Here is a 21,413-nt window from a genome sequence, read left to right on the forward strand (position 1 = left end):
CCCTTTCACCAGCCATGGTCTGCCTACATTGCATAGACCATCACAGACACCCAGTGATGATATCATTGGATCTAAAATAAGGTATGTAATAAAAATAATAGAAAGTTTATAATTACCCTATATATATTCGAGTATAAGCTGAGTTTTTCAGCACATTTTTAGGCTGAAAACCCCCCCTCGGCTTATACTCGAGTGAGGGTGTCCATCTGCAGCTGTATATTTGATTACTAAAACAGTGGGTCTCTCCCGCTGTGTCATGCAGTCTGTTTGGCGGCCGTCCATTGTAACAAAGCCCTGCCTCCTCCTCGTCCATGACAAACGGAACGCTAATGCTGGAAAACTGTATCAGTGTTCCGTCTATCACAGGCGAGGAGGAGGCGGGGCTTTGTTACAATAGACGGCCGCCAAACAGACTGCATGACATAGCAGGAGACACCTGCTGTTTTAGTAATTAAAGGTATAGCTGCAGAGGGCACAGTGAGGCTGCAGATGGGAACAATGAGGCTGCAAAGGGGCACAGTGAGGCTGCAGATGGACACAGTGAGGGTGCAGATGGGCACAGTGAGGCTGCAAATGGGCACAGTGAGGCTGCATATGGGCACAATGCAGCTGCAGATGGACACAGCGAGGCTGCAGATGGGCACTGATGATACAGGTGGGCACAGTGAGGCTGCAGATGGGCACTGATGATACAGGTGGGCACAATGAGGCTGCAAATGGGCACAGTGTGGCTGCAGATGGGCACAGTGAGGCTGCAGAGGGACACAATGAGTCTGCAAATGGGCACAGTGAAGCTGCAGATGGGCACAGTGAGGCTGCAGATGGGCACTGATGATACAGGTGGGCACAGTGAGGCTGCAGGTGGGCACAATGAGGCTGCAAATGGGCACAATGAGTCTGCAAATGGGCACAGTGAGGCTGCAGATGGGCACAGTGAGGCTGCAGATGGGCACAGTGAGGCTGCAGATGGGCACTGATGATACAGGTGGGCACAGTGAGGCTACAAATGGGCACTGATGATAAAGGTGGGCACAATGAGGCTGCAAATGGGGACAGTGAGGCTGCAGATGGGCATGCATTTCCCACCCTAGGCTTATACTTGAGTCAATAAGTTTTCCCATTTTTTTGTGGTAAAATTAGGTGCCTCTGCTTATATTTGGGTCGGCCTATACACGAGTATATACAGTAATATTTTCATTAACATGTTGATGGAGGAGGGACCAGTGAAGGAAAGATTAAGATTAAACTTCAGCTTTAACATTTACTTTTGACACAGATCATGAGACAGTGATTTCACAGAATAAGATTTATTTCTCAGTAAAACTCAGTTGCCTTTTGAAAACGGTTCCTGGTTTGTGGTTGAAGGTGTTTTTATCTGAAAATAAATGCAAATAGTTCTATTAAACTTTCAGCAGTTAATCAGCCAATCGAAATCATGGTAAAACAAGAAAATAACAATAGTAGTAACATAACTTTGCATATAACACAGTTTTCTGGGAGGGGAACACCAGAAAAATTAGAACCATCAGTTTAAGGGCTCACGCACACAGGACGTTTAAAAAACACCAGCGCTGCTGCCATAAAAAAAGCAGCTTTAAAAACACGCTTTTAGCCATGTTTTTTGACTAGCGTTTATGCAGAGTTTTTTTGGCGTTCGTGTTTTTGGGCATTTTTACAGTAAAAACACTCCCTATAATGTAAAAAAGCCTAAAAATGCAAAAAGCGGCTAAACGTGACTAAAAGCTTGTTACAGCATTTAGTAGCGTTTTGGGGCATTTCAAATTTTTTAAAGCTCAACAGCCTCTGCTCCTGGACACACAGGCTGACGTTTTTTCTACTACTCCTAAATGCTTATGTCTCCCAATGCCTCTGAAAGTTTATGTTTGTAAGGACAAACAGGCCAACATGAAGGGTCACTTAGAGGCAGTAAAAAAAATAAAAAATAAAATAAACAGCAGCTGTAAAAATGTTCTGTGTGCATGAGGCCTAAATCTGTTAAATACAGATGTATCAAAAATGTTTTCAATGTCTTACAGTTCATCTTCTTTAAAAATCCAAAAATAATCACAGCCTGAGTAAAAGGCCTGTCCCCTGTCAACAGCTGAATGCCGCAGAGAGCGATACCCACCGGGATGAGTCAGAGCTGGAGCTAGTGGAAGTATGAGCTTTGCTGATTGGAGGGCTCTACAATATATTTTATTTTCTGCTATAAAACATATCCAATAAAAAAAAAAAAATGTAAATCTATTTTCTTCATCAATTTAGGCCAATATGTATTCTCCTGCATATTTTTGGTAAAAAAAATAAAATAAGCTTATATTGATTGGTTTGCGCAAAACTCATAGCATTTAAAAAATAGGGGATAGATTTATGGCATTTTTATTATTATTATTTTTTTTTACTAGTAATGGTGGCGATCAGTGATTTTGAGTGGGACTGTGACATTGCGGTGGACAGATCGGACACCTGACTTTTTTGTTCACTGTTTTGGGAACCAGTGACATTATTACAGTGTTCAGTGCTAAAAATATGCACTGAGATTGTACTAATGGCACTGGCAGGGAAGGGGTTAACATCAGGGGCGATCAAGGGGTTAACTGTGTTCCCTGGGAGTGTTTACTAACTCTATGGAGGAAGGGCTGCCTGGGATAACACAGAGATCTGTCTTCTTGCATAGAAAAAAGACAAGATCTCAGTGTAATCCCCTGTCAGAACAGAGATCTGTCTTGTTTATTTTGGCAGATCCCCGCTCTGTCTCTGTGGGAAACTCACTGATTAGCTCCCCCGCAGGCCAATAGGTGTGCGCGCGGGCCTCCAGTGGCGCGCGTGTGCTCACCCACAGAAGCTAGTGCACAAACTGCTGTGCACAAACAGCATTTTGGCAGGAGACAGGCTTTACTACACAGGCCGTGGCTGTTGCTGTCTTTGTCTTTAGTTGATCCAAAGTAGAAGGCAACACAATCACCCACCCTTTAAATATTGTCTCTGTTGCTGCTCCCATATTTCCTGCATACAGTTACTAATAAAGCTCAGTGCAAATACCTTTTTTTTTTTTTTTTTTTTCTTCATAGAGTGTGCTGGCTGGTGGGCATGAATTCTTTAAGGGATACAATGCTTAAAGGGGTTGTAAAGGTAAGTGTTTTTTTACCTTAATGCATCCTATGCATTAAGGTGAAAAACAACTGTCAGTCATCGGGCACCCAGCCCCCCGTTTTACCTACCTAAGCCCCTCTATCTCCTCAGCGGGGACACTCTCCAAGGGGTCCCGGCTCTTGATTGGATAGATTGATAGCAGCGTAGCTATTGGCTCCCGCTGCTGTCAACCAAATCCAATGACGCGGGCACCAGGGGGGTGGGGTCCATTCCAGCATTCATTTCCGTGGACGCAAATGCTGGACTCGGGATAACCCACTCCTAGGGGCTTATCTGATGTGGGGAGGAGCTGCCGGGGGACCCCAGAAGACAAGGTTCGGGGTCACTCTGTGCAAAACGAGCTGCACAGTGGAGGTTTGTATGATATGTTTGTTACTTAAAGAAAAAAAAATGATCCTTTACAATCACTTTAAGAGCTTTGAACACCAATGGGATCACATCACTGTTCTAAGGATTATAGAGGCATTATCGGCCCTGCACAGCAGACACACTTAGTAGAGCTTTGCTGTTGTGTGACCACTTGGAAAAAGTAGCTGTGACAACACCCATGGCCACATCTGCTTATTCTAATGTAGTGCAAGCAGGCCATGCTTACATGAGCATGGCAACTCTGCTCTGAATTCAAGAGCAGTGCAGCATCATTGCCAATAAACCAAATCTGTTACAGTGCAAAACAAGCCAGTAAACTCCAGAGAGGTGAAGTCCAAGCTGGGAAGTTCATAAGGACCATATAGGCTGTAACAGGTAGGCTCAGCTGGCTTAAAAAAAAAAAGTGCAGCTCTGCCTATTCCTATTCAAAGGAATATCTGTAGCAATGCAAAGAAACACAAGAGGGCACCTCTAAGTGCAGTAAGATCGATGTGTTAATAAAAAGCAAACAAACCACTCACATGTCATAAGCTCTGTTGCCATCATCTAGAACCCTGAGGGGTACAAAGATGATATAGAACAGAAAATGACAATAAGGGAGAATATACAAGCTCTGGAGCTGATTTGACAGCATGGGAACTTGTGTGATGATGTCACACACCTGGAGCCATGGAGAGGGCCTGGCTAAGTTTTAGGACAGTAAAGCTACCTGCCTTAAGGCTTTCAAAAGAAGTGTTACTGCCTTGAAACACATAGCCACACCCCTTCACTCCTCCGGGCATGTGACATCATTAGCCAAGTTGCCATACTGTCAGATCAGCTCCAGAGCTTGTATATCTGCCCGTTAGCATCTTTGCACTTGCCTAGGTTTCTGGATGATGGCAACAGAGCTTATGGCATGCGCTTTTTATTCTGCTAAATGCGAATGATTTATTCGCATTTTATTAATAAATAGATCTGACATACTGCACTTAGAGGAGCCTTCCTGTGTTTCTTGGTGGTATCATTGCCATCCCATCAGAGGAACCTACATTAGGTGGACATCTCTGGCAGGATCTACAGGTATTTGTGGTACTTTGCACGGAAAACTGTAAGTAAAGATGGACTCATAATTAATTTCTGTAGCACATATCTCCTTTTTTTGGGAGCCAATAGTTCTACTTGCATTACTTACCAGTCTATCATTATGCTGTACTGAGATAAAATACTTGGCTTGAATTGGTGACACCTCCGTAGGCATCAGCATAGTGACCCATCTTGGGACAGCCGGAACTGGGGCATGACCTGCAGTTGCCCTGTAACACCACAAAGCAAATGAAACAAATTAAATGAATCTATAACCTACAAAAGTGTGTTTGGCTGTACACTTCACTAATTAAATATGGTAGGGTCTATAGCAGTGATGGCGAATCTTGGCACACCAGATGCTTTGGAACTACATTTCCCATGATGATCACCTACACTGCAAAGTGCTTGAGCATTATGGGAAATGTAGTTCCAAACATCTGGGGTGGCAAGGTTCACCATCACTGGTCTATAGCATGCTGCTGAATGATTTTCTGTATGCACACCCTACTGGGACGCTTCAGAGATGGGAGAGCCATCAGGGGACCAATGGGTGGGGGCATTACAAGTTGTGGCAACAAGTTATATGATTTCCTCATAGAGATTATCCCGACTGTATATAATTCTGAGAGCACATTACACTCCAACCAAGCTCCACCATATGGGAGTGACTGCAGAGCCTATATGGTATAGATGTCAAAGAGATAGGACCCGGGGAGACCTTATCCATCTCCTTTAGAGGTGTCCTAAGCTCCACTATTACTTGACAGAAGTTATGGGAACCCTTAACATGATATTCCAGACCAAGGTACCCCTTGACCCCAAATACGACTTATTGAGCATTCTTAACAACATCATTTTTGGAAGAATCTACACGGGTGGCCTTTACTCGTGCTCTTTTTCAAGCCCGTAGAGTATTGCTGCTGCAGTGGAAAGCACCTGGCTCCCCTTCCTCTCAGCGATAGGTAACTCACATGGGCAACACACTCCTTTTTGAAAAATACGTATACCAACAAATAGGTTGCCTGGGTACATTTGAAAGATTATGAGCACCATGGCTAGATACTCCAGGTCATAGACCCCAAGAACTGGTTCATATGCGGGTGATGCAGTGTCTGGCTAGGCCTGCACAGGTATAATGGGTTGCAAAATGTACCGTAATTTGTATTTCTTTGGAAGCTTTGTCAGACAGCAATATGCAGCATGGTATTATAAAGTAAGGATTCCACTAACCCTAATTGCTAAAGTAGTATTATATACTGCTCTGTAACCTGTGAATCTGGAAATTGTTCAACGATACATTGATGTCAATTTAAATTTGCTGTTACCGCAATGTAATTGAAAGTGTTGTACTAAATAAACACCTTTTTGATTTAAAAAAAATATGGTAGGGTCAGGAGTTACATATTTATTATTATACGTTTTTATATCTCTGACAACAGAGCCAGTCCCATCAGTCTCTGCACCTGAGGAGTTTGCACACTAATTCCACCCCCCCCCCCCCCCCCCCATAGTCACATACTATTAAATTTACATTTACTCAGCGCGGCTGGTGCTCAATATTTTGGACGGGAATGTGGTGGAAATTCGAGGCAGATCAGGCAGACATGTATCTGGGCTGCAGCTCCTTTCTTTCGGGGCCATCGCTTCTCCTCCAGGCCAAACAGGAAGTGGGTCCTGATTGAGACCCAATTGGCCGGGAGTCCTAAGACTCCATGGCCAATCGTGTCTCAGGAATTGTTTCCTGATTGGCCAGGAGGAGACTCAGGAAGACAATCGCGAATATTAATTTGTATTGTCACACAAGTGCTCTGCGCTCCAAGCGCACCCTTTTTTGAAGCCAATTAGAGCCTCGGGCTCTAATCATTTGCTTAAAAAAAAACATTCAAATCCATGCCTCTGGTGCCCCGCCTGTAGATTAGGGGGCTGAATGCAAGGATGGGGGGGGGGGGGGGCTGTGCGGCCCCATGGACGGGCTGGCACTGCATTTACTGTTTATAGCTCTGACATATTTCGTAGTGATATACAGGGAACACTGATCCAGTCACATGAGTCTCTGTAACAGAGAAGCTTACACTCTAATGTCCCCATCACAGTCACACACTAGAATTATACATTTATATAGCTCTGACAATAAACTGCAGTGTTGTACAGAGAACACTGAGACAGTCATATCAGTCTCTGTACCAGAGAAGCTTACACTCTAATATAAAATTATTCAATTATACATTTATATACCTCTGACATTGCTGTACAGAGGACACAGATCCAGTCACATCAGTCTCTGTACCAGAGAAGCTTACACTCTAATGTCCCACCACAGTCACACGCTATTATTAATTTACACGTATATAGCCATTGCAGTGCTGTACAGAAAACACTGAGCCAGTTTTACCATTTTCTGTACCAAAGGAGCTTACACTCTAATGTCCCCACCACATTTACTGTATATAGCTCTGACATATACTGTAGTGTTGTACAGAGAACACAGAGACAGTCCTATCAGTCTCTGCACCATAGGAGCTTACACTCAGGACTTTGCTGTATGTATGCTGAGCTGTTGGTATGATGTAGAGCAGAGAAGGTGTCAGGTACTCGGAGGGAGAGAAAGGAGTCTACGGTTTTAACCCAACACCCCACTTCTCCTTTTAGGCCCGGTTCACACTGGTGCAACAAACACTCCGACATTGGGAGCTCATGTCGCATGACGTGTGAAAATCAATGTTTCCCTATGGGAGCCATCTTTACTGGTTCGATACATATCGGTCTGACTTTGAAAATGTTCCCTGTACTACTTTGGTCCGACTTTGATCCTACTTCAGCCCATTGAATATCATTGAAGTTAAATCAAAGTTGGATCGCCGTCTTACATGATCCGACTTTGGCATGCGACTTGTGCTCTGAAGATCTTGAGGGGGAACTCCCTGCCAAATTTAAAAAAAAACGGCATGGGTTCCCCTCCAAGAGCATACCAGACCAAGGTCAGGTATGGATTTTAAGGGGAACCCCTCTCTTTCACGAAAAACGGCGTGGAGGTCCCCCCAAAATCCATACCAGACCCTTATCCAAGCATGCAGCCCAGCATATCAGGAAAGGGGATGGGGACAAGCGAGCTGCCCCTTCCCTCCTGAACTGTACCAGGCCGCATGCCCTCAACATGGGGGTAGGTGCTTTGGGGCAGGGGGGTGCCCTGCGGTATGGGGTCACCAGATGACATCACCGGGTGACCACGCCCATGCCTATATAAGTCGTTGTGCACCGTGCACACAGCATTACAGCGAGAGAGAGCATCGTGTCAACATCGGAAGAAGACCAGAGGGAAGAAGACGATGGAGAAGACCGGGCCAATGCTAGCAAAAGAGCAGAAGATAGTGGAGGAGCCCGGCAAAAGACACAAGAGAAGTCGGAAGAGACCCCTGGAGCTGCATAATAAATTACTTTAAAAACCTGTCTAGTGTGTTTTTTTATTGACACTTTTTTTTCCCAGGTGAATGGGTAGGGGTACAATGTACCCCATACTCATTCACATAGGGAGGGGGACGGGATCTGGGTTCCCCTTTATCAAAGACCCCGTCAACCAACGGCCAGTGTTGTCAGGAAGAGGCCCTTGTCCTCATCAACATGGGGACAAGGTGCTTTGGGGTGGGGGGGCCACAGTGCGCCCTCCCTGCCCCAAAGCACCCATCCCCCCATGTTGAGGACATGTGGTCTGGTACAGCTCAGGAGGGAGGGGACCACTCGCTCGTCCTCACCTCCTTTCCTGACCTGCCGGGCTGCGTGTTTGGATAAGGTTCTGGTATAGATTTTGGGGGACCCCCATGCCGTTTTTGGAGTGCCCCCTCAAGATTCATACCAAACACAGTGCCTGGTATTGTCGGGGATCCAAGTCGGATCCCTGTTCATTGAAAGTCGGACGTATGTCGGTTTCAAGTCGCAGAGCAAAGTCGGATACAAAGTAGGACAAGTGTCACGTTGCACCAGTGTAAACCCGGCCTGGGACTAGAAACAAGCACTTACCGCCGTATAATTGTTCCAGCTGCTGCAGGGATAGCTGACGAAGGCGCTCGGATTGGTGATACTCTGGAGGTAATATACTTTGGCAGCATCATGGTTACACATGAGGGAGGCAAATGTTGCTGGAAAAAGTTCAGACAGAACTAGGTTAACACTGAAATCAGGCAGATTATTAATTATTATCTATTAACACTCATTGCACATTTTAGAGTTTTGGAAGGGACTCCTATCATCCCTAAGCTGAGTTCCCAGATCTGCCCACCTGTTGTGCCCATCTGGAAAACTATCGACCTATGATGGCCTGTTGCAGTATAAGATGAACAAGATCCATGGTACAAAAAGTGGTGGAGCTCCCCTGACCATAACATGAGAAAAAATAAAGGTGGGGGGAGGGACAAGAAAGGGAGAAGAAGCAGGAGGAAGATAAAAAAATTTTTTTGGGGGGGGGAGGGGCGCCAAAATAAAAAAAATAAAAAATCAATTGCAGCCACTGTGCCCATCAAACACTGCCACTGTGCCATCAAACACTGCCACTGTGCCATCAAATGCTGCCACTGTTCTCTCAAATGCTGCCACTGTGCCATCAATTGCAGCCACTGTGCACATCAAGCACTGCCACTGTGCCATCAAATGCTGCCCCTGTGCCCTCAAATGCTGCCTCTGTGCCATCAGTTGCAGCCACTGTGCCCATCAATTGCTGCCACTGTGCCCATCAAACGCTGCCACTGTGCCACCAAATGCTGCCACTGTGCCATCAATTGCGATTGTACCAAATGCTGCCGCTGTGCCCATTAAATGCTGCCACTGTGCCATCAAACGCAGCCACTGTGCCCATCAAACGCGGCCACTGTGCCATCAGACACTGCCAGTGTCCCCATCAAATGCTGCCAGTGTGCCCATCATATGTTGCCAGTGTGTCCATCAAATGTTGCCAGTGTGCCCATTAAATGCTGCCAGTGTGCCCTTGAATGCCCCCAGTGTGACCCCCACCTGCTCTCCATCTGCCCGGGACTTACCCTGGCTTGTCCTCCAAAAAGGGGCCGGGCGCCTGAATAGGGGGTGGCAGCGGTGGCCATAAATAGATTCATGCAATGCATGAATCTATCCATTGGTCATAGAGGGGTGGCAGGAGAGAGGGGGTGGCCCCCATGCGCCCTTAATGCATGGGTCCACCACTGTCTGGGAACTCAGCACAGGGATGGTGGGAACCCCTCCCAATGGGCACAACAGGTGGGCAGATCTGGGAACTCAGCTTAGGGATGATAGGAGTCCCTCATAATGGGTACAGCAAGTGTGCAGTGCCAGGAACGCAGTTCTAAAATGGTGGAATCTACTCACAATAGGCACAGTAGGTGTGCAAAGCTAAGAACACAGCACAGGGATCTCACTAATGGAATCTCCGAGAGATACAGACTGTTATTGGTTTCCAGCACCTACCAAACACTGACATACCAGTTCTGAGTGGACTGACCCTCAAAGCATGGTGCCACTACCAGCATTAATCCATTATGTGTACTCTGCATGTTAAAGACCTGTTAATATATGCCAATGACTTACTTGGATCATTTAAGATTTCTTCTTTGGTAATTTCAACATTTCTGTAGGACTGACATTCAGGCATTTCCACACCACCATTGGGGAAGAAATCCACATGACCGATGACCTGACTCATCCCCAAACCTGCAAGATACATTTTCATGGCAGTACAATGTAACACATGCAGGATACATTTGTATAAGAAGGTGGGATGTAAAGGTAGGGTAAACTCATTGGTGGAAGCGAACTTTTACCATAGTCTGCAATTACTGAACAGCACACTACTACTACCTACTATTTCTCTATCACTACTACTACCTACTACTACTCTACTACTACTACTACTAGTACTACTACTACTGTACTACTACTGTACAACTACTACCTTCTACCTACTACTACTTCATACTACCTACTACTCTTCTACTTTTACCTACTATCTACAACTATTCTTCTACTTCTAGTATTACTACTACTACTATCTACAACTACTACTGTTACTAATCTATTACTATTGCTACTGCTACTTCCTACTGTGCTGTTCTCCAGTTATAATGGGTCCAAGATCCTGTCACCACTGCATCCCCCATCATAGTCGATTTTTCTGGTGCCCATGGCACTCCTCTTTTGAAATTGAGTGGCCACTGATGATTTGTATGCACAGGAATTACATTCTCTACACGCACATTATCCTATTTTTATTTTTAATATTAATATAATATTATATAATATAATTATTAAATTATTGTTCAGTAATACTGACCCAAGTTGCTCAGGATACCTCCGGCATCGGTATGGATGACATCAACGAATGTAGCATCTGTCAGATCCAACCTGACCTCCGCGGGTGTGTCCTGGAAGTACGGCTCAGCAGGATCCAGACCTGCCCAGATAAGAAGCATACAATATGAGATTTCAGCACATTTCCTTATTAACATCCCCATCTATTGGGCTGTACAGTCCCTCTGATCCATGAGACCCCACCCCTGAGGACACATTATCTTCTACTAAGGGTTACATCAGACCTTTCCACCAGCCACAGTAGTATACTACACCCCAGTAACAACTGTGCAAAATGAAAGCATCAAAAGTTTGATATTTTTTTGACTGTAGATATGTCACCAGTAAAAGTGAACAATAAGGAAATGTAGGCACTGTTGGTTGGAAAGCCATGACCAAGCATTGGGCAACTGGCACAGTGTGTGCATACACCAACTGCCACCCAACACACATACCAGACAGTCAGTGAAGCCATGCAATGTGGAACTTTATATCAAGGGACAAGATAATAGCCTGTGGTGAATCAGACAAGGTTAAAAGATATCTAAACCAAAGACAAAAATATGTAATATATTACATCTCACCAGTCCTCAGAAGTGGTGACTGCAATACATTTATTTTTTTCAAGCTTTTTTAACTTTATTTCCAGTCTTCTATTTTAACTTTATTTTCATCTGGTAATGCTGTGATTGACACACTTTGTGTCACAGGGTGGCTACGCTCACGGTGCCACTGTATCTATGGGTGCAGCTATGCTTGTCACACAGCCTGGAAACATATAGAAGTCAAGTTTTTCCATTTATCGCTAGTCCTCTATAATGGATCACTCCCTTGGCTCCCTTAGCAAATGTCACGCAAAGGCTTGTTGTTGCCCTGAACTATAAGGCATCCAGAGAAAAACATCAAAGAGCACACAAAGTCCAATGTTTGTAATACTTTATTTTATCAATCACCTTGGGTTTGTGGCCTCCTAACTGACCCTTTTAACCCACCACTGGGCTTAATCAGAACATTGGGGGGGGGGGGGGGGGAGGAGAAGGTCCTAGGTGGGGCATCATGCAACTTGTCCTGGATTAATAATACATTACAAGGCATGCACATGTGTGGATTTTCCAAGATGGCCACTTGAGCCTGGAGCTCTGTACCACCCAGCCCAGACAGTACCCACAGCAACCCGCAGAATACACGCTACACCCGGCGATCTGGACCCCTAATCCTCTGGGGACACCCCCCATATGTCAGGAGCTCAGCCCGCAACGACCTTGAGTCGCAATTTGAGATGGCAGCGCTGACTGGGAGTACCAAGATGGCCACCGCGGCCCAGCAGCATGTACCAGGCATGGAGGGACAGACAAAATGCAGGCAAGTGATCAGCCCTGCTTCCCTCACATACACTCCGGCTGGCCAGAACAGCAACCAACAACTTCTGACATCCTCCCTGGCATCCACTGAATCACTGCTAGGTTGTGGTTTTGGGGACAGTGCCTTTTCTCGGGCTGGGCCTTCTTTTGCAACACACCAGGGGGTCTCCGTCCCTGCTCAGGACACTTACATCCAGGCAGGAAACCAATATCTTAAGCTTTCAGAATTGCTGGAGAGGGTCTTAGCCTCCAAAGCGGCAAAAATAACAGGGGATATTAAGACCAACTTCCATAACCTGGGATCCAGGGTGGAGGCCATTGAGAACAAACTGGACATAACGGTAGCAGCCACTAACCAAAACTCTGACGATATTCAGATCCTACAAGACAGGCTAAATTCAGCCATTTCTAGGATCAACGAGCTAGAAAACAGATCTAGAAATACAATTTTAGTATCAGAGGTTTACTGGAGTCCATCACGGATGTCCCCCCAAAAATGTTTTTTTTTGTTTTTTTTTTCTGTTTCCTAGTTTTGCTATGTTCTCCCTTTTTTTATTTTTCTTAGGTGGCCAGATAACTGTACTACTAAGTTTATGTTCTCTTAAAAGGCCTCTTGGACATGATAGTCACAATAAGCTGATGGGTCTAACAGGCAGTGAGTTCTTTTTTGGCTTAAAGACAACCTGATTAGTATCTTGGGGTTTTTACTGTACATCTTTACACTCCGGGGAAATTAATGTATACTTTGTTCTCAGTCATTCACCAGGTCTAACTCAAAATACCCACATGTGAGGTCGTCAAGTTGGCTGGTCCTTCATTTCTACAAAATGGTACAGGGTTCTTGTTTTTTTATTTTTTATTTAAAGATGTGTCAAAGGTACAATGAAAAAGCAACTTCTCAGAACAAACAATCAATGTCAAGCTTGTGAGGTACAACCAGTACTTCGTACTGTATTGTGGAAGATTGAAACAAATGTTGAAGGCAATAAAAAATATAAAACATTCTTATCTACAGTATATGTATGAAACCCCTCAAGCAGGTTATACCGAAGGTGGGCTCGTTCGAGGGGGAATTACCCTAACTTGCCAGGGAAATCTATCACGTCATAGAGGGAAGTCTAAAATGGGTAGAGAACGCTGTCTTGTACACACCATATTTTCAACTATTTATTTTAAGAGACTAAAGCCCCATATGCTGATTTTTTCCTTCAGATTTACCAAAACCATGTAGTGCAGGGGCTTGCCTGAGTGCATACAAATTGAAACTCCTTAGGTTTGACCTCATGTTATATGTGTGTATGGGGTTTTAGAAAAGAAGCAAAAGAAAGAGTGAGGGAGAGGTAGGAAGGGGTAAAAAGAAGAGAAGAAAAAAAAAAGGTGGGTACAGGGGGGGGGGGGGGCGGATGGGGGTTGGGGATGAAGGGATGGAGGGGTCACCTCCCAGGAGAGGGCATCAACAGCACCAATCAGGCAATGGGAACTTCTGTCGATGAATCTTAATTAGATATATTGGAGGAATTCATCTGAGAAGCTGAAGAGATCCCAGTGAATCCCTCTGGACTTGTGTTCCTCTGACCTATCCCGTAATGCCGCAGTCAGGTCTTCTATTTTCTCTATGTCCTTCATTACTGCGACAGTGTCCTTCTTAAGGTGGCGCAGTGTACGACAGTATCCACATACACCTGCTCCATGGCAAATGCTACAAGACCCACAAGACCCACACTCAATTTAGCCACACACAATGTTCAAGGCCTGAACTCCCTGATTAAAAAAAGAAAGATTTTCGATAATTAACAATCTCTCAAGCTAGATATCCTTATGATACAGGAGACTCATTTCCCTCAACGGTACAGCCACAAATTTCTCTACCATCATTATCCCTTGTTCTACCCAGTGCAGGCAGAAGGAAAGTCTAAGGGTGTCGCTATATTATTCTCCAAAACTTGTAATTTCACCTGGCAGGCTGATTATAAAGACCCAGAGGACAGATTTATTTTAGTTAAAGGGTTCATAGAAGGCCACTTATTCTCTTTTTGGCTATGCTTCCATTCTAGGAGGGGACTCTAACAAAGCTTTTGATCAAGTATTGGACAAGTCTAATCCATCCAAGGCACTTTTGACCCATCCCACTAGGGTTAGCCTTAAAATAGCTAGCATCTGCCGGATGTTTGGCGAGAGATGAACACATTGAAGAGGGACTATACTAATTGCTCTAGCCCCCACCATTCTTATGCAAGGATTGACCACATTCTGATAGCCACACACCAACTGCCCAGTGTCTTCAGCTCAAAAATTATAGACACCACACTCTCAGATCACTCAATAATGACTGTATCTCTAGTTAAAAATTCTCTCCACCCCAAACGCACACAGTGGAGGCTTAATGGGTCCATTTTATCTGACCGCCATTCGGGTCACCAAGATCAACAAAGCCCTACTAGAATATTTTCAACTGAAAAAAAGGATCCCTTGGGTTTTCCTATCACCCAATTAGATGCAGCTAGGCTGGAGCTGAACCTTGCTCTCATGGCATGAGCCCAGAAGGCAAATTCGCTAGAGTGGTGCTAAATTTTATACCTAGAAGCATAAACTTATACCAATGCTGCCCACCAAACCTTTCCCCAGGGCAGGGGTTCATTCTCTCCCCAAGATTCAAACCCATGGACAGTTCACCACATCTGACCCCACCAAAATCCTGGCAGCCATCAGAGATTTTTACGACAAGCTATATAGTGCTCCATCGCAGGGCAACAAAGACACCATATCTCAGTTCCTCGAAACCCTCCCAATCCCCGTACTCACTGATAAACATAAAATTATTCTGGAAAAAAACATCACTGTAGAGGAAATTTTGAAGGTCATTAAAAACCTGAAAAGAGGCTCAACCCCTGTCCCAGATGATTCTTAAATGCCAAAATGTCTGGGGACCCCCTAAGCCCCAGCCTTAATACAGCTTTCATTACTGTGATCCTAAAATCTGATAAGAACCCTGACAAGGTTGGAAATTACCACCCAATATCACTCATAAATAACGATCTGAAAATCCTCACTAAAATCCTAGCTGACTGACTAGCTTCTTTCATAAGTTCCTATATTCATAAGGACCAGGTGGGATTCATCCCAGGGAGACAAGGCCCGGACCAAACCAGAAGGGCCATAGATATAATATCCATCCTACAATCCAATTGGCCAAGAGGCACTAAACAACAGGGTTTACTGCTTTCCCTCGATATACAGAAAGCGTTTGATTCAGTATCCTGGCCATATATTCTAACGCTGTTGGAGCATTGAGGATTTGGTCAACTCTCCCTGGGCATCATGAGGGCCCTTTATTCCTGCCCCACAGCCCTAATACAGGGCTTTTATCACCACTAATTTTCGACATAGCCCCCCAGACTCTTGCAATAGCAATACGAGAAAATCCCAACATCAAAGGGATTTCATGTGGCCCCCAAACCGACAAATGCAATCTTTTCGCAGATGACTTGATTTTATGCATTACCTCACCTACCACCTCTCTCCCCAACCTCTGTCGGACTCTTACTTCTTTTGTGAACATTTTCTGGCCTTTAAGTCAACTATAACAAATCTCAAGTCCTAAACATCTCCCTAGACCCGGAGACGGTTTCACTTTTCTAAATGTGACACGTTATACTCTAGTCATTACCCTCCTATGTACCACAAACATGGTCCAAACAAAACCTCTTGTGGATAGGGAGAATAAATGCCATCAAAATGACAGTGCTATCTAAATTACTATACCTTTTCTGCTCTCTGCCCATTCAAGTCAGAAGGGACCACTTCAGGTCCTTTCAAAGCAAAATACTTAAATTTATCTGGGGAGGCTCCGGATATAGGATCCAACAACAGACCCTCTACCTGTCCCGTAAACAAAGAGGGCAGAGACTACCTCATTTACACAGAAACTATCAAGCTTCCAGACTAGCCCAGCTATCCACAATCTACTCTTAATGTGAAAAACCATATTGGGTCCAGATAGAATGCCAGGCTACACCGCAAAACACATTAGACTTTCTCCTCTGGAGCTCACCTAGAACCCACCCAACTATCCTGGCCCCTACACTCTCTCACTCCTTTGCTTTGTGGGACAAGTTAAGGGACGACTCATCTCTCATTTCAGACATGAATTTCCAGCACACCTCTTTTATAATCCGAACTTTCCTCCAGGTGTGGACATAAAGGCTGAATAGGACACTTCTATACATAAATAGGCTCCTCTTCACTAGCACAAACTTGAACTCCCCCAATCTAAACTATTCAGGTTCAGACAAATCTCAAATTTCCTCCACAGCATCTGGTAGGATAAACCGAAACCCTCCAAATTCACAACCTATGAGCTTTGGTGCGGTCAAGCCATGGAGGAGAGGGGTGACATTTTGGTAATTTACGCATCACTTTCCCAGCCGTCACAGAAATCCTTGTATATGTTAGCCTAGGAAGAAGATTTTAAATTTAAATGGAACCTGGAGACATGGCACTCTGCTTTTTCCACTTCATTTAAGGGCATTCTCAGCATATCTCTAATGGAGAGGAGCCTAAAAATCAGGGCTGGACTGGGAATAAAAACCAGCCCTAGAAAAAATGTCATACCAGCCCCACAGCATTATTATACCGGCCCAACAGCATAAAGTCATTATTTTCTTGTTCAGGAAAGCGAAAACCATACATTTTAAAGCACATTTGTTGACGAGCGTATTGCAATGCAGCCTCACTGTGCCTATCAAATGCAGCTTTACTGTGCCGTGAATGCAGTCTCACTGTGCCCATGAATGCAGCCTCACTGTGCCCATCATTGCAGCCCCTCCTGTGCCCCATGTCCCAGTCTGCAGTCCCTGTCTGTGGGAAGGTGTGTTGTTTATGCTCGGTATGGTACCTTGCATACCAGCAGGATATCCATGATGGAAAGCAGCAGGCAGGGTCTGTTCTCGTTTTGGATGGGGACGGTGCTTCTTCCAGAGGATCTGTTTGCTGTGAGATGGAGTGGTCCCTGGCCACCTGCACCTTCAGCCATCCTCATTTTCCGGCCCCAGTCAGACTGTCTTCTGGTCCTGGGGAAGTGGAAAGCACTGGGTGGGAGCTGGAGAGAAGGGGGAGCAGAGAGTATTGGCGGGGTTGGAGAACACATGGGTGGGGGAAAGAGCAGGGGGGAGCGGGGAGCTCTGGGTGGAACTTGAGAGCACTGGGGGGGGCAACAAAGAACAGGGGTGGAGAGCACAGTAGGCTGAGAGCACTGGGAGGGCTAAGAGTGTGGGGTGGCGAAGAGCACTGGGTGGGGCAGAAAAACAGGGGTGGAGAGCACGGGGGCTGGAGAGTACTGGGGGGTACAAAGAGCAGGGGGGAGTGGAGAGCAATGGGGGGAAGCTTGAGTGCACCAGTGGGGGCCAGAAAGAACAGGGGTGGAAAGCACGGGGGACTGGAGAGCACTATGGGGGGGTGAAGAGCACTGGCAGGTTTGGAGAGCACATGGGTGGGGGAAAAATGCAGGGGGGAGTTGAGAGTAAAGGGGTGGGGAGTGGAGAGCCCTGGGGGGAGCCAAAAAGGCGGTGGAGAGCACGGGGGGCTGGAGAGCGATGGGTGGAGCTTGAGAGCACCAGGGGGCTAGAAAGAACAGGGGTGGGGAGAATGGGGGGCTGGAGAGCACTAGGGTGGGGGCTGGAGAGTGATGGGAAGAGCTGGAGAGCACTGGGCGGTGAGAAAGAATGGGGAGGAGAGCACTGGGGGAGGGGAGAACACTGGGGGGGCACTGGGGGAGAGCACTGGGGGGAGCACTAGGGGAGAGCACTGGGGGGGAGCGCTGGGGGGAGAGCATGGGAGGAGCACTGGGGGGAGAACACTGAGGGGAAAGTATTGGGGGGGAGAGTGCTGGGGGGAGTGCACTGGGGGGGAGCACTGGGGGGAGAGCACTGGAGGGGGAGCACTGGGGGGAGAGCATGGGAGGAGCACTGGGGGGAGAACACTAAGGGGAAAGTATTGGGGGGGAGAGTGCTGGGGGGAGTGCACTGGGGGGGAGCACTGGGGGGAGAGCACTGGAGGGGGAGCACTGGGGTGAGAGCACTGAGGGGAGAGCACTGGGGGGAGAGCACTGAGGGGGAGCACTGGGGGGAGAGCCCTGAGGGGGAGCACTGGGGGAGAGCATGGGGGGAGCACTGGGGGGAGAGTACTGGGGGGGAGAGCACTGAGGGGAGAGTACTGGGGGGAAGAGCACTAAGGGGGAGAGCACTGAGGAAGAGTACCGGGGGGAGAGCACTGGGGGGGAGAGCGCTGGGGGGGAGAGCACTGGGGGGATAGCACTGGGGGAGCACTGGGGGGAGAGCGCTGGGGGGGAGAGAACTGGGGGGGAGAAGCACTGGGGGAGAAGCACTGGGGGTAGAGCACTGGGGAGGAGAGTACTGGGGGAAGAGCACTGAGGGGGGAAAGAGCACTGCGGGGGGGAAGAGCACTGAGGGGAGAGCACTGGGGGGAGTGGAGAGCAGGGGGGGCAGAAAGAACAGGGCTGGAGAGAACTGGGGGGGGTGGACTGCATATAGAGGAAATTAGCTTTCTATATTCCTACATGCAGCCGCTGAATGCTAGATTCTCCTCCTCTCACTCCTGCAAGCATTGAGAGGCTGCTTAGAGGAATATAGAAAGCTCATTTCCTCTATATGCAGCCCCCCCCCCCCCCGATCCTCCTATACAGGCACACGGGGCTGTACGGACGGCATCTCCTCCTATGGATAACACGGAGCTGGCTGGTCGTGCTGTAACACAGTCCCTCCCCCCAGACCTGCTCGTGTGATAGTAGATAGAATCAACGCCTATCACACAAGTAAGCCTGGGGGGGCAGGACTGTGTTACAGCGCGGCCACTGAACACAGAGCCAGCCCGCTCCGTGTTATCCATAGGAGGAGAGAGGAGACCAATATATGCAGCCGCAACTAAAAGCAGCCCCAGGGCAGGCAGCCTACCGGGAAATCTCCCGATATCCCAGTAGGCCAGTCCAGCCCTGCTAAAAATCATGACTCTGTGGTATATGACCCCCGCCAGACTAGCAACAATTTATCCCTCAGCGGATCACCTAGGCTTTTGGGGCTGCCAAGTAATAGCCACGTTAGCCTACATATAATGGGAATGCCTTAGAATCAGATCTTTCTGGAGAATTTTTCTTAACCTTATTCGAAGGATCACGGGATGCAAGATCCCCAGGTCTCCAGAGGTCGCTCTACTGAACTCACGTATCCCAGATATATATATATATAATATAACTGAGAATGTATACAATTCATACTCTTAGGCACCAAACTAACCATAGGTAATGCCTGGAAACAACCGTCAGTCTCAATAAACGCAGTCAAACAGAAAGTAGCTACTATCCTGTCAGACACGGCTTATAAGTTTGAAACTATCTGGGAACCTTGTGCTCAAGTTGTAGAAATCTCTATCATCCCGGGTGCTGAACACCCCCAGGGTTTAGCCCAAATTTGCGGTGAATGACTCTCCTTCCTTCCCCTCCCTTCCCTGCATTTTACTCTATTTCTCCTCTCTTTATAGCCTTCTAACCTCTATCTATTTACTGGAAACATACTAGGGCTCTCACCTAGCAAACACCTTTTTTTAGAGGAGAATGGGTAGGGGTATACCATCCAATTTGGAGGGTACGCTCCTACCCAGTTTGGATGGCACAGATTGATCCCATTGGGGGTTCCGGTGGAGTCGATGCCCTATCCCTCCCTCCCCACTCCCAAAGGGGGTTTATGCCTCCAAGCTTAAGAGCCACTAACACAAGGCAATTGTTGCTGCCTGGGGCGGATTTACTACAAGTCTGATAGTTCTTCAGAGATACATAATTAGCAATTTTCAGTCATTAGTTATAACCTATACAACCATCTCTTGTTTTTGATATGTTTGCTCATGATTTTATATTCCAAACATCCCTACTTTGCCTTTGCTTTTCTATTCTCTTTTGTAAAAATGCTACTTGTGAAAACAAAAATCTTTGAAAGTAATAATACATTACAAGCATTGGACAGTGTGCTGCCAGACATTTTTAATCTGGACTTCAAACATGTCTACCTTTTTTCATCAATATAACAAGAGGGCTGTTGAGATTAGTATTTTACACAGAGAACAGAAGGTTTTTATGTTATCTTTTAAGCTATCAGTAAGTGTTAATTTTCTTATCCTGGAAAAATAAAAAATAAATGCAGCCACCACCCATGACTGGTCAGCTGCATTTTTTTCCTTTTGGGTTTAGATATGCTTTAATGTGGCCTTGGGTTATGGTACAATGCATTTCAACCCACAACTATGGTAGGTGCCCAACTACATTTCTTTTGCTTGTTGGATGAGTAGGTTTTTGTGGTGACGCTCACCGTTATATTATTGATTCTGTTGGGTTCCATTTGTGGAGTCCTAGGACCATATTTGGATTAAAGTGATAGGTGCCCAGACACCCTGGCTACAGCTAAGCCTGATGAACATACTGTGAATTTTGGTTAAAAAATGCTACAAGGCATGCATTAAGGTCAAAATACCACGACAGAACATTAAAATGTAAAGGGTTTACACTTTAGTTAGCCCCCCCTCCCGTCAGTTGTCACCTGTGATTCGGCTAATGCCTTTCATTCTCTTTCCGGCCTCTCCAGCAGCATGTGACCCCAGACTGTGTCCAATCACATGGACATTTGAAGGAGAATATCTAAGGTTTTCCTAATAAGAAATTAGAAATATGAAAAGGTATAAAAGCGTTCTAAAAAAAAACAGCTTATTTCATTTCAAGAACATTTGCCGCTAATAGTAATAAAATTAAGGATTAGCAAATCTCCCCAGATTCGATTGGCAACCAGTTTTGCAAAGCTTTCTGCCAATTTGTAAAATCTAAACTTTACCCAGAACCTCACTACTTATATTGGCATGGAGTGGGGTAACAGGTGACATCACTGGAGGCCCCGTCCCATTATGACATCACTGCCCTGCATGATGGGGCAGTGATGTCATAAGGGGAGGGGCCTCAGGATGATGTCACCCAGTGACCAAGCCCCATGCCAATATAAGTAGTGGCACACTGCGCACCCAGCATTGGTGCGGGAGAGAGCGCAGAGTCAACATCGAAGGAAGAACAGAGGGAGAAGACAG

General features: G+C 46.2%; 1 protein-coding gene across 1 annotated transcript in view; it reads right to left on the reverse strand.

Annotated features, from left to right (window-relative positions):
- Positions 1–1,291: 1,291 nt before the first annotated feature.
- LOC143930546 (pancreatic triacylglycerol lipase-like) overlaps positions 1,292–21,413 on the reverse strand; it is a 28,259-nt gene continuing 8,137 nt past the window's right edge. The window contains exons 6-11 of the mRNA XM_077454928.1: positions 20,879–20,987; positions 10,901–11,020; positions 10,159–10,281; positions 8,605–8,723; positions 4,697–4,817; positions 1,292–1,375 (exon numbers count right to left, since the gene is read on the reverse strand). Coding sequence (XP_077311054.1) covers positions 4,707–4,817; positions 8,605–8,723; positions 10,159–10,281; positions 10,901–11,020; positions 20,879–20,987 — 582 coding nt within the window. The 3' untranslated portion in view covers positions 1,292–1,375; positions 4,697–4,706. The remainder of the gene's footprint in view (positions 1,376–4,696; positions 4,818–8,604; positions 8,724–10,158; positions 10,282–10,900; positions 11,021–20,878; positions 20,988–21,413) is intronic.

This window comes from Lithobates pipiens, unplaced genomic scaffold (genome assembly GCF_037356315.1).
Source record: "Lithobates pipiens isolate NorthernLeopardFrog02 unplaced genomic scaffold, aLitPip1_a1.2 Scaffold_25, whole genome shotgun sequence".
NCBI classification, from domain to species: Eukaryota; Metazoa; Chordata; class Amphibia; order Anura; family Ranidae; genus Lithobates; species Lithobates pipiens.